Source organism: Canis aureus, chromosome 27, assembly GCF_053574225.1.
Source record: "Canis aureus isolate CA01 chromosome 27, VMU_Caureus_v.1.0, whole genome shotgun sequence".
NCBI classification, from domain to species: domain Eukaryota; kingdom Metazoa; phylum Chordata; class Mammalia; order Carnivora; family Canidae; genus Canis; species Canis aureus.
The window spans coordinates 41650641-41665258 of NC_135637.1; the positions used below are offsets into that span (position 1 = coordinate 41650641).

Sequence of the window (14618 nt, forward strand, 5' to 3'; positions counted from 1 at the left end):
TATTTTGAGGTATGCACTTACAAATTCACACATAATGGTAAAGTTAATTACATATATCTCTCTAAATACCTTATTACAATTCCAGAAAAAAAATATATATAAAATAAGAAAAGAATAGTCTCAAATGAATCAGTGTTTAAATCACCTAAGATTCATAAGATGCAAATTCACAAGCTTATAAATAAGTGAAATCCAGTGGACGCAAGGTGATTTGAAAAAACAAAACAAACAACAACAACAACAAAAAACTTGAGTATCTCATTCACTGATCACTACTGTATGTTGCATTAGCTCAATCTTTTTTCAAAATTAAAGTGTTAGAAACACAGTCACTTAAAAATACATTTAATAGATATAGTCCACTTACCCGTACTTGACCCACAAAGGCATTGGCTTCTTCTTCCACCACAGACAGATTTCTAGGAAGATAGGGGTCAAACACTGGAGCGTTGTCATTGACATCTGTCACCACAACATTTACAGTAGCAGTCGAGGTCTTAAAGAAGGAAAAAAAAAAGATTAAATGCGAAAGGAGTTATTTTCATTTTGATGTCAGCTAGTTGGTCATCTTGACATTTGTCTATCAGAAATACAGTGAGAACTTGCATCATTCCAACTAAAACCCAAAGCATCTCATTGCTATTCCTACTCTTAGCTTTCCAAAAATGAATAATAATAAAAAAGACAAAGAAAAAAAGAGTAGGTTTGCAATATTTCAGCACCTCTCACTGATAGAGAAAGCAAATGATATTACAGGGCAACCATCTTCTTGAAAATGTCAAGTATTTCCTGGAGGCTTACTTTGAGAAAGTGATTTTACCTGTACCTTGTTCACATTTTATGGGTGGGCAAGCTTTTGTTTGTACACACATCTACTTCTTTTTCTCTGAAATGTAACATTTCTGTAGTTTATATCACATTTCACACTGTTTAAAAATAAAAATGGTACATTATAAAAAGGCACAGTGCATCAAATGGGTATTTTTAGGTAAGTAAACACTGTCAGAAAATACTACACTCACCATTTTCTGGGTTCACCTCTAAACCAAGACTTTGAGCACCGCATGTCACTATTTAAGTGGTTACCTTATGATTATGTAGCCCAAGGAAATAGTAAATAAGCAGGTCCACCTCCCAGTAGTATGTGCTACCTGGTTAAGAGGTAAATCCTCAGCCTGCTGCAACCAGAGACTATTACGTAGGTCAACGACTTTTGCACAATCAAGGAACATTGTTAGATGTGAGTCAAGCTGGAAACTGTTTACTCTAATCAAAGCCTGAGAGCAGCAGCTGCCCTGCACTGAGCTCTGTGATGGTGTGGGACAGATCACTGAAGCCTGGGGCCAGAATCAGAGAAAGAAAAGGCCCTTGGCTGGCAAAAGAAAAATCCATTATGCTACAATAGTAAAGATGTGACAAGATGTAAGGTAAAAGTAGGAGAAAAATGCAGGATGAAATAATTGCCCAACTTTTGTTAAAAACAAAACAAAACAAAACAAAAAAGAATGCCTGGGTGGCTCAGTCAGTTAAGAGTCTGGCTCAGGTGATGGGCTCTGGAGCCTGGGATTGAGCCCCACTTTGGGTGTGTGTGTGGGGTCCCTGCTTAGCAGGCAGTCTGCTTCTCCCCCGGCCCTCTGCCCCTCTCCTCTGCTCACGCTCTTTCTCTCTTTCTCTCTCTCAAATAAACTCTTTAAAAATTAAAAAAAAATACTGAAAGAATTTATTCTAACTGTACATGATGTAGAGTGAAAGGCTAACATGCCGAGCAGCAACCCTTGGCTCAGAGAGAGTGAATCTGAGGAGCTCCTGTAGCCCTCATGGGATATAGGGCCAAATACTGTATTCCTAGAGAGCAAGGAGGCAAAGGCCTGGTAAATTCCCTGTCCTTCCTGTTGGGATCACTGCCATTCTGCATCTAGCAGTAACGGTGCATGGGGTCTAGATCTTGCCACACTCCAACTAAAACCCATAGCTCAAACTCCAATTGAATTAAGGTTGTCTGTCCCTATTTTAACAGAAGCAAAGTATATCCTCCTTTGAGCAATATGACTTTACCCCAAGCTTTTAAGGTTTTTCCACATGCAATATTCAGCAGTCATTCAAAAATCACCGTGCACAGCGGGGAATTCTTGGGCATTCATAATGGGTTCTTTCTCTATTTGGTGTATTGTCTACATTGGTGGGCTCATTCGGTGAAAATTCATACAGCCATTCAGTATCATTTGTACATTTTTTATATAAACCCCAATAAAAAATAAAATAAATAAAAATAAATAAATAAACCCCAATAAAAATTTTATCTAAAGGCATGCCAAAGGGGTGTCTGGGTGGATCCATCAGTGAAGCATCTACCTTCGGCTCAGGTCATGATCCCAGGGTCCCTGCACCTGGCTCCCTGCTCAGTGGTGAATCAGCTCTCCCTTTCCCTCTGCCCTTACTCGTGTTCTCTCTCTCTCTCTCTCTTTCCCTATGAAATAATTAAATAAAATCTTAAAAAAAAAAAAATAAAAGCATGCCAAGGATGACCAGAATAGTGCTGTCTCATCAAAACTTGGAAACAGTCTAAATGCCCACCAGTAGGAGATGGTTTTATGAGCATAGCAGAATAATATATAGTACGGAGGATGAACAGAGCACCGTTACAAGTACCCACAGGGATGGGTTTCACAAACATAGGTTGAGTGTAAGAAGTGACACACAAAGAAGCACATGCTATAGGATTCCGAGTCTATGAATTTCAAAGATGGGCACAACTTCTCCATTGTGCTAGAAGTCAGAAGTCACTTTGTGAAGAAGGTGGGCTGGAACCAGCATAGTCCTAAGTCCGGGTACTGGGGTGCTAAGTAATTCTTGTTTCTTGCCCTAAAGGAGGTGGGGGTAGTGATGACATAAATGTGTTCACAATGTGAAAATGTATTAAGCTGCACAAGTAAAGTTCCTACATTCCTTTGTGTGCATATCTTCATGAAACCATGTAATTTAAAAGATGCATGAGCACAAACCCACTTATATGTAGATATATATGGAGCTGTATGAATTCAAACATTACCTGATAAGATGAAATGCAGAAAATTTAATTTGATCCTTTTAACTTGTATATAATTTCCACATTTCCTCCAATAGGGCTACATTGCTTTTATAATAAAAATCAGTGAAACAAATGTTATTTCTCTAAAAGTTGTGTAAGAGTTAAAACCAGTAAAAGGATGTTTTTACAGAAATAAGAGTTCTCCATTTGCCTGAGGGTCGATAAGACGTGGAAATTGATAGCCTGGAGTAAAAATCTGAGCAGTCACAGTAGAATTTGCTGACTTTCCTTCAAGTGGCCTGATACTCTTTGTGCCGGCCTGTCCATATTTTCCTGTCACTCTACTATATAAGTTTTCATCATATTCTTTACAATCCCCATAGCTTGATGCTGTGATGTGTGATGTTTTCAGACTGTTTTGGTGCTCAAAGACCATGGACGGGAGCTGAGTAATGCAGAAGAGAGCAGGGTCACCAAGTAATCTGCAAAGTTAAATGATGAGTGCATTGTTTTTGTATTAAGAGGGGCCAAAATCTATGGACCATGTTGACATATTTTTCCACATCTTAGTGACCATATATGACATGAGGCATACTCATGTCTCTTTTTACAGAAGTATTAAGTAATAAACACACATAGAATAATTTCCAGTTTGTGTTTTTCCTGAAAAGTCATCCAAAGACCATTTGCAACAGAATCATTTGGTTAATCATTAAAAGTGCCCAGGCTACACATTAGACCTATTGACTCTATCATTTAAATCTATTGAAATAGTTGTAGATTTGTTGGTTGTAAAGCACAATCTTGTAGATTTTTTTTGATTGGTTCAGAAAGATGGTGACAATGCTTCAATATGGATTTGTGCCCTATAGGATGTCTATGTATCTTATCAGGGACTGATTTTTGGTTGGTTAATGTTGAATACTTAGGACATCAGCTTAGGCCATTTTAAGTAAAATCTATAAAAAGAACAATACGTCAGCGAATACATGTTCACTATTAATTTTAAAAATCAATCTATATTATGCCAATTAAATAAAAAAGATAAGACACCAAACTAATAAACCTAATCAGTGCAAAGCTATCTTTCCCATTAAGGGAATTTGCCTTATTGCCTATTTTCTAAAAAGTTGTATCAACTTACAGTTCTACTAGCTGGAAGAACCTGCAGTTTAGTACTACATTTCATAAATTGTTATTTTGGGGATCATTATTTTAATTATAAAGTGTCATAGAGTTTATCATGGCTAAATCCTCACAATCCAATTAAATTCTCAACAATGCAAGCAGACATTTCTGTTGCAGCAAACAGTTTGAATACACATTTTCATAAACTGGTATGGTCTTGAAATAAAAACACTAATATGGCACCTTTGGTTTGGTATAGTATAAAAAATGTGAGATGTAGAGTCAAAGTAAAAAAAATGCAAACATATGTACATTTATCTACACAAATCATTTTTTAGTTAATGAGAACTTTTTTTGAAAGTATTTCGTAATCTTCCTTAATTTTATATTATGGACTTTATTGAATCTCTTGAGCTAATTTCTTAAATTATTGAAAACCTGGGGTACCTGGATGGCTCAGTAGTTGAGCATCTGCCTTTAGCTATGGGTGTGATCCCGGGATCCTGGGATCCAGCCCTACATCAGGCTCCCTACGAGGAGCCTGCTTCTCCTTCTGCCTATGTCTGCACTTCTCTCTCTGTGACCCTCATGAATAAATAAATAAAACCTTTTTAAAAATATTATTGAAAACCTGGTTTAAGAAGAAGTTATTTAGGGTGTTAAAAAATGTACTCAATCAGGCAGCCTGGGTGTCTCAGCAGTTTAGCACCGCTTTCAGCCCAGGATGGGATCATGGAGACCCAGGATCGAGTCCCACGATGGGCTCCCTGCATGGAGCCTGCTTCTCCCTCTGCCTGTGTCTCTGCCTCTCTCTCTGTGTCTCTCATGAATAAATAAATAAAATCTTAAAAAAAATGTACTCATTCTCTAGTTACTGAAGATACAATTATGATGACTTTCCACTGATATAGATCTAAATGAAACTATCTACTCATAAACTGACAAACAGAAAAATGTGTGTAATATGTTATATAACTGAGACATAGAGAATGAAATGATGTAGTTTTTTTTTTTTTTTTTTTTGGTCAATTTGGAAATGCATCCATAGACACATACATATACAAAAAGACCCTTTAAACATTTTTATAAACATGTATGTTCAAACTGATGCTTATTAGCACATTTAATTCCTTCTGCTAAAAATGGAGTTTGGAGTCTGGAACAATGATGGTGTGTTGTTTAGAATCTGACCATCATTGTTTTCATCTAATAGGACAAGGAAAATATATATATTCTGTAACGGGCATTCTTTTTCGGCTATATTAATCCAAAACGTATATTCATAGATACAAATCATCCTGTGGCTACAATATCAAGAGCCAAGCACTTGACCGAGATCATAAAGTTCCTTTGATGACATAGACTGGGCGCCCTTCATACTAGGGAGGCTCACATGGAGGCTTCTTCCCCCTTTGAGAATGAAAGAATAGAAAATATCTCCCAGAAAAGCAGAACAGGGGATGGCTTCCTATTCTGGATTTTGGGGAAGGGAAAAGAAGGGGGCACAGAGAAGACAAGGAGGTGGGATGCAGATCTCCTTCCTTTCATCCCCTCCCCCAACTGTTCTGGGTCACACCTACAGAGAGGAGGCCTGGGAGAAGCACCTTGGGGAAAGTAGTTGATAGCTATTGAGAAAGTAAGAGAACTTCAGGTGAAACAGTGGCCGACTCTTGTGAAACATGGAAACCTCCAGAGAATTTCCATGGCAGTCCTATCTAATAGGACATGGCGGTGACTATGCAGCAGTGACAAAGACAGGTGGCCAAAGAGAGAAGCTTGGTTTCTCTGTGTGTGGCTCAGGAATTCTAGAGGCTAAGAGATCACTAATGTGAGAAGGCCTTGGGTGAGGACCAAGGACCCTGACGGTCGCAGTCAAGTTCTCGTCAATGCTAGGCAGCAACAGATACACCAAATACTCAAAGGAGTCATTAGGGCTTGGGCAGAATTCAAAAGCCAGCAGTTGAGAGGCCAAACCAGACACACCAGACAAACAGAGACCGGCAGAGATGGAGAACATTCAAGCTGGGTACCCTCCTGCCAACATCAAGAACTAGTAAGCATACCCTGCACCTGTACAATTTTAGGATGAGGGTAGGCAAGAGAGGAAGAGCACTATTAGCAGCGTCACTGGTGAGCATATGTTTACCTTGAAAAGAGTGTTTTAAACAGAAGAGGCTGGGATGTTGTTTCAAGAAGTTAAGTGTGACCTGACCCAGTCCAGGTACACATTAGTGTCTAGGCAGTAGAGTGCACTCAGGAAGATTAGATTAGGTATAAAAAAAAGATAAGCTTCGAACTCCATGTATATTTGAGTGCAGTGTGAGGAGAGTATATCCTTTATAAAAAATATATTGCAATAATATGTCATAAAATATAATTCATTTTATGTAATATAAACATAACAGAGACTAGTAGAACATCATAGATTATGTCACAATTAAAAAAAAAAAAAAAACTACTGGAAGATTTACTTCAAAAAACACTAAAATGTCAGTATTTTATCCCCCCTCAAAAAATGAGAAACATAAATCTATGGTTTTTGAAGAGAATGAACAAGTACCTCATTCTCTTTTAAAATTACATGGTCATTTTTTTTAATGAGTATACACCCAAATAAACCCACTGCAGTTTTGTTTTTTCAAAAAACTACCAATATAATTATTCTCTTCTAAAATTTTATTACATGGTCTATATTGAAATTCAGTTATTTGCATTTCACACACAATTCTTCTGGCATATATATTTTTTCCTTTCGCCAATGTTTCCTATAGTTTGATTAAATAGTTAAATGTTCAACTTCTAGATTCTAAATGCTTATTTATACTATCATGTTTAAAAGACATTCAGAGAATAATGCTAGTTAAAGACCCAAGCATAGATGCTAAGACTACTGACAATTTGAAATTATAAAACACCCCCGATATTCACTAAAAAAGCCATAATGGAGTAAGTCAAGCTAGGAATTCTAGAAAATTTTACAGGAGCAAAAACCGTGATATAATCAAGTCATCATCTATTTCAAGAAGGAAAACAATATTGCTGAACTCATGGAATCTGTTCAGAAATATTCACACTACAGAACGTCTTTGCATTTTGAGTAGGAATGTTTGCCTATTGGGAAATGACAACTGATAAATTTGTTTAAAAAAAAAAAAGAAAGAGAAAATCCTGAGCACCCTCTGCATATTTACATCTTTCACTGTGATTTGCATATGCATATATTTTGCTGTGCTACTGGTTTATTGACAACCACGATCCATAAGCCCTACTTACTAGGTTAGTAATCTTTCAGCCTGGTGTAGATAATAAAAAATAAGAAGCATGATGCCAAGTGTGGTCTCTGAAAAAGCTCGAGTTCCAGGTAGAAAAGAGGGTGGACTCTCCTGGGATTCATCTTTGCCCTCTGCTCTTGGCAATGGAGAATAGATGCCTAGAGTGGCATTAGTCATCAGAAACCCATTAGGTAACCATGAAGATGAAAACAAAATGGCAGAGCAGAAAAGAGACAGTGGTCATCCCTGATGAGTTGTTGAAGTCCTGTACACGAGCCCTTTCCTGTCCACTTCTGTTTCCTTATATTTGAGACCAATAAATCCTGCTTCGGTTAAGCCCCTGCTGCTTGGCTTCCTCTTACCTCCAGCCATCTTCCTAAAGGCTCTTGCTACCAGTGATTGATGAAGGAGTTCAGAAAACAACACCCCAAAATATGCCTCTTTGGTATATTGACCCTTTTGAGTTAAAGGCACTTGAAAAACAGCAAATGCAGGAAAAACACTCAGTCCTTCCTTCTTTTTCTTAAAAGCAGGACATTAAATTCCCACAGAAAGATGTACTCCCTGCATCAGAAGGAAGGTAACATTTTTATTATCAACAAGAGCAAGAAGTTGAGACAGAGAGAATTCTATACAAGCAGACCTTGTCCAAATAATTCACACCTCCCTTTAGCTTCCCGACAGAGCTTAGCTGCTTTTCCACACCCGCCTCTCTTCATTTAACCTCCTATTAGAGCAAGCAGGTTTCACCAATTCTTTGGGTTTTCGCTTCCTTATGGGGGCTCCCACATCCTGTAAAACTTAAATAAATTTGTGTGCTTTCCCCTCTTAATCTCTCTTTGTCACTTTTAATTTTTAGACCCAGTGAGGGACATTAAAGGGTCAAGGAAATTTTTTTCCTCCCTGCTGATCAAACTATATCCATGAACATAATAAAGTTTGCCCACATTTTCCATGAAAACATTCCAATAAATTGTATTTTTAGTTCAGATTGGTTAGACTTAGTTTAGATTAGAAGTAAATAATGTTACAAAGAAGCCTCCGCAAAGACGTTGTGTGTGTATTCCTTCAAAAACGCATTTGGGAGCTATTATTATAAATAAGGTGAAATGTAGGTGCTTACAAAAGCAAGTGCTATATAAAAGTTTCAAAGTCATTTCAGCTAAAATGTGAAAATATTGGAATAAAACATGGAAGAAGTTTTCTTAGGGAGTTTTCGACTATATTGATTTGCAAGAATTTCAAGTAAGTGTAAATAGCTATGAAAATATAAAGAGTATGAGTTTTTCTGTATTCATGGTAGACAAAGAAATCTCATTATTTATAATAATGAGATATTTAACTTGTTTAGGTTTTTCCTGCTACTATTGACAAAATTGATTTAGAAAAAGGAAAAAACCCAAGAGCATCAAGTAAAATGTCATCAACTTCGTCTACAAAACATTAGCAATGAGCAATAAATGTTAGCGTTCTTCTCCCCTAAAAACACAGTGTGGGGAAGGGTGGGAGAGGTGGTGTTTCCATGATGAAATTATCAAATCATATCTTCCCAAGCTGTTTCACACAAATTGCTGGTAATAATTTTGATTTAAGAAAAATACCTCCACCTGGGGTCTGTGCTCAGTAAGTACCTTTCTTGAAAACCACGATCATTAAGATTAAAAGGTTAATTTTCCATAATTCTACAAAGGACATAAGATTAAATGTATAGATAAGAAAAGCACATCACAACATGACACTCTACTGGTTGTATTATCATTTTCTCCTTCAGATACATGGAAGCCCATCCCTAAAATTATGTAAACAATGGAATTAGCTAAAGAAGCTTTTATTTGAAATCTAAACATCCCTTTCTCTACTGATATTCTCAATACAAACTTTAGAAAATGAAACATATTTATGGGGACACCTGGGTGGCTCAGTGATTGAGCATCTGCCTTTGGCTCAGAGTGTGATCCCAGGTGGTGGGGCTGAGTCCCACATCGGGCTCCCTGCATGGAGCCTGCTTCTCCCTCTGCCTGTGTCTCTGCCTTTTTCTACATTTCTCATGAATAAATAAATAAAATCTTTAAAAAATAAAAATTTAAACATATTTATGTGAGAGGCTCAGAATTTTAAAGCTGAATGAGACCTTACTGATCATAGGATTGTAAATACCTGAGTAGTGGTGGGACCAGAAATGCTAAGTGACTTGGCCAAGGGGCCTGAAATTACCAAGAAAGTAACTGGGGGAAAAAAAATGCTCTAGAAGAAATTAACCGAGAATTTAGTCTCAATTTTTGATGTGGTAAACCCATAATTAGTAGATTGAGACTTTGCTGGATATCTTAATATACTCTATTTTTCACTTCTGTTCTCTTGCCTAAGAAATTATTGTTAAGGGCAGGTTTAAAGTGTCTTAGCTAATATCACTGCCATGAATCTCTGATTTGTAATGTGACATCTTCCAAAGCTGTGTATTAGGTTTCTTTTTTTTTTTTTTAAGATTTTATTTATTTATTCATGACAGAGAGAGACAGAGAGAGAGAGAGAGAGAGAGAGAGAGGCAGAGACACAGGCAGAGGGAGAAGCGGGCTCCATGCAGGGAGCCGGATCTGGGACTTGATCCCGGGACTCCAGGATCATGCCCTGGGCCGAAGGCAGGTGGCAAACCACTGGGCCACTGGGGTTGCCCAGTTTTCTTTTTTTTTTTTTTATCTTAATGAATTTTTTTCTATCCTAATGACTGACCTGAGTGCTACTCATTTCTTTTCCTTTCCTAATAATACCTCTTCCTCCATACTAAATAATGGCTCCCCAGGACCCTCCTCATTATCTCCTAGGCAAGTTGCCAGTTAATCTTCCATGTGTCAAATTCTTCTCTTATTTTCTTCTTGAAAATAAAATGCCAACTTCTTTATATATACGTAACACAGGCATACTCCTAATCAGGAATGCTGCATATATAAAATTGATCTTGGTTTTATTTTTCTTTGTAAATCTAAGTACCTTCTAGTAGCCCCACTAGTGACTCAGATTTTTCTGCATATTTTATTTTCTACATGTAACTAACTGTTTTACCTAATGTTTGAGCAATGGCAAATGGCTTACTATGGACAGATCATCAAGTTTAATTAGTCATCTTTATGTATTTTTCTAACTTTTACTTAGAGTAATAAAATTGTACAGGTAGCAAGCTTATATGTTTTTATATGATAAGATTTTCTGAGCAATCCTTCTCAAAGATATGCCTCCAGCAGATCAAACAGGTCATCTTAAGTCAAGCGGAGCCGTGTTGCTCTTTTAATTGAGTGAGCCTTGCCTATGCTCCTAAAGTGAATTTGAAACTACTTCCAGAGGACAGTGGGTTGGTCTATAAGCATGTGACTAAAGAAAAAAACTACTTTGTGTCATACAAGACATAAAAACACAAAACCAAAACAATCTAAGGACCTGTTACCAACAATTGATATATCATAATGTTAAAAAAATTAGAACAGTAGTGGTTGTAAGCAAGTTGGTTTAAAGAATACAGTTCAATGATTTTAAAACACTCAGAATGACTAAACAGTTGATTTATTCTTAAAAGCGATTTTTAGGTGCAGAGAAAACAAAACTTATCCTCTTTGGTATGATGGGCCCATTTAAACCACTCCAATCAGCAAGGATTAGTCAGGATCCTGAATGCTGCTTACAAACAACGCGCAGAATCCATCAACGTGGCTTCCTAAGAGCTTCAATACATGTATCCACACACCTCTTCCAACCCCCTCAAAAAATGACATTAAAGGGAGCAGATTCCAAACAGAGGAAAACTGCCAGGACATATTTCTGAGTGCCATGCTCATGATGACCACCGTGGAATGCGTTTTAGACCGTTAGATTTCATTTTTTCCCATAAGTTGGGTAAGAATGCCAATGGCAGGTACATACTCTGTCAAGGTGAGAAGTTCCAACACTGTGACAGGTTCAGAGCATGGGTCCCACTCTTAAAAGAGCCCATTAGAGACAAGAGCACTTCTCCAAGTATTAAGGAGCTGCTCCGGGTGCAAAGGGATGACTTCCCAGACTCAGGATTGTGATGCGTTGTGATGCATCAGGCTATAAGGCTCTCTTGCTCCCACACCGTTCTTGCCACCTATCCCCAGGCTGGGTACTCACCCCATCGGGCCTGCCATCCGAAGCAGTGACGATCAGGATGTAGCGATCGGTGCTCTCCCTGTCCAGGGCTTTCCCTAAGGTTAGAATTCCAGTACTAGTAACAAAGAAAACAAACAAACAGATGAGACACACAAAGATCCTAAGTCACAGGGAATCTTCCTCCCATTGGGAACTACTTTCCACAGGTTCTTCCCTGTCGGCAAATGTTGCCTGAATATTTAAGATGCAGGAATCTAGGATTCATGTGGAAAATTGAAAAAAAAAAAAAAAAAAGCTTTTAAGGCTGTTGAGCTTCTTAGCAACAATGAAAAACTGCCAAACTGAAGGAGATAACCCAGCTGATTCTCCAGGCTCCAAGAGAAAAATAAAACAGTGCTTGATTCATTACGGGAAGAAAGATATCTATCTTGTTTATGATTATTTCAAAGGTAAAAGACTCCATTAATCTTTTTAGCTGTTTCATATTCCTTTGAATCAAGGAATAGTTTCTTAGAACTCAAACTCATATATATCGACATTCCCATCCATTGCCACTTATGTGTCCATACTGGAAATGCAAACATCTGAATTCCACCTTTGACAAACACTAACAATTAACATCTATCTCATCCTTCTTTTCTCATTTTGAAACAATTGAGGCTCATTGTAGACAATCAGAAAATATGCAGTGGAATATTACAACTTTCACAGGTATTGGGATTATTTTTGTAATATTTGTTTTTATTCTCTATAATGATCATTTCTAAATATGTTGTTTTCCAGAGAGGAATCAGACTGCAGAGTTTACATTCTTTTTAAGAAAACATAATTTTATGAGCCTTCACTCTCTCATTTTAGGATTTATAAAAGCAAGTTTTTGTCAGATACACCAACAATTTTAGAGTTTAGTTGTTCCTTTGAAATTTAGATGCTTCTTAATTTTATTATGTATAATGGGAGATGAATAGCCTTTGGACAAATTCTCATAATAGACTATTTTAATACTACTTCTTGCCCTTTCGCTGTTTAAAACAAATGCCTCCAAATATTTAAGACTTTATTCTGCAATGTAATTTGTTTTATAACAGTTTGGTCACTTACAATGTTCTTTAAAGCAAGTTCCACATTTATGTCTTAGATACTACAATCTGATGCTGTACTTGACATTTTAGTAAAGTCCTAACAAGCATCTATTGTAGAGGACAGGTTATATTAATATAATAAAACACGAAAATATTTATTCAATCATAAAACCAATCTATTTCTGAGTGATAGAAGGCTTTCACATTTTAATCCAAGTGTTTTATTGTTATAGTGGAATTTAAGCCATTCATATCACACATGGTAGTTGGGTAAAGAGAGTCAACACCAATGAATCAAAGTCAGAGTTACAGTTTTATTGTGTTATTGTTGATCAGATGGACTTGGAAAAGCTCTAAACATGTGGTATAACTATGAAAACTAAGTCCACTACTTGAACAGTTTTTAAATGTTTTGTCAAAATAACTGAAAATCAAGCCCCAGAGTAGTTCATAACAATGGCTTTTGGAGTAACTTTCCACAATGCAGGTAGTTCTTATAATCTCAATGTAAAATGACTTCAAGAGAAAACTAAGACATTTATTGCTTCTGAGATGTATTCACAAGCTGTTTAAGAAAAGGAAGGAGGGCACCAGGGTGGTTCAGTCGGTAAAGCGTCTCCCTTCGGCTCAGGTCATGATCCAGGGTCCTGGGATCGAGCCCCAGTTTGGACTCCCTGCTCAGTGGCAAGTCTGCTTCTCCATCTCCCTCTCCCTCTGTGATCTCTCTGGCTCTCGCTCTCTCTCAAACAAATAACATCTTGTTAAAAAATAGAAAAAAAAAAGAGAAAAGGAAGGAAACCTGAAAACCTAGCCATAGTACAATGAAAGAAAAAAGAAAACTGAGTTACTGCTTTCCATTTTCTCCCCTCAGTTTAAGGTTCAAACATCAATATTCTATTCCGTACATTAAACTAGAAAATCTCTAGAACCTTATACAGTATTCCCATATTATACATAAACAGCTAATTTTTAATGGTCAGGTGACTATTATGTAGATATCCCTTCTCTTGAGATGGTGTGTGCCTTGTGTCTCAGAACAGTAGGCAGTTGGACAGGATATTTGGGAGATGGAAAAGGAGAGAAAGAATAGGTCATATTTTGTGGGTTTTATAGACTAGTGGATGGGTACACACAAGCACACTTTCCTGAAATTTCTGAAATAACTAGCAAAGGTGAAATTTCTGAAATAACTACCAGCCGGCTGGAAGCTATAGAGCCGGACACCCTGGGCCGCCTTTAGGAATGCAGGAATTCTTGTAAGTTCACATAATAAAAATACATAAGAATCGTACATCAATAATAGTGCTCCTTATATCTTACATGATTGAAAATATATCTCACAGGAGTCACATCAGTGGTCTTGAATACGGCGGTCAGGCTTCCCAGGGTGACACTCTGGTCCCCATTTCTAGTGGGAGCAGAACTATCCTTATTCATAAATAATTCTGTTTGCTGGTCTGGAGGAATAATGCATGCTGCTTGTCTTTATTTTGCCTAACTCAGAACTCACTGGATGCAGGGAAGCAGTTTGTTTTTGTTTTTGTTTTTGTTTTTGTTTTTCCTGGAACTCACTGGAAGGCGTGAAATAACCTGCAGTCACCTGAGGCAAAAGATTACAGTTGAGGTGTACCCTAGTGCACTGGAAGCCTGGAAGGAAAAGATGGGCAGAAAGTTTCTTGGGAAATCAGGGCATATAAAAGCACCCATGTATCCTTGGGAATGGAATAAAATTGAAAATCCAGAGATAAATCTATATATCTGTGGCCAATTGGTTTTAAACATGGATGCTGAGGTCATTCAATTGGGAAAGAATTGTCTCTTCCACAAATGGGGCAGGGGCAACTGGAGATGTACATGCGAAAGAATGAAATTGGGCTGTTTGACTACACCATCTACAGAAATTAATTCAAAATAGATCAACCATCTAAACCTAAGTACGGAGACCATGAGACTCTTAGGCAAAAAACTTGAGGATAAATCTTCATGATC

The 14618-nt window shown here is 37.4% G+C and overlaps 1 protein-coding gene across 2 annotated transcripts in view; it reads right to left on the reverse strand.

Moving 5' to 3' along the window:
- The window catches only part of PCDH15 (protocadherin related 15), an 869139-nt gene that overhangs the window by 238712 nt on the left and 615809 nt on the right, over positions 1 to 14618 (reverse strand). For both annotated transcript variants that reach the window (XM_077874888.1, XM_077874887.1), the window contains exons 18-19: positions 11569 to 11662; positions 368 to 496 (exon numbers count right to left, since the gene is read on the reverse strand). In XM_077874888.1, the coding sequence (XP_077731014.1) occupies positions 368 to 496; positions 11569 to 11662 (223 nt within the window). The remainder of the gene's footprint in view (positions 1 to 367; positions 497 to 11568; positions 11663 to 14618) is intronic.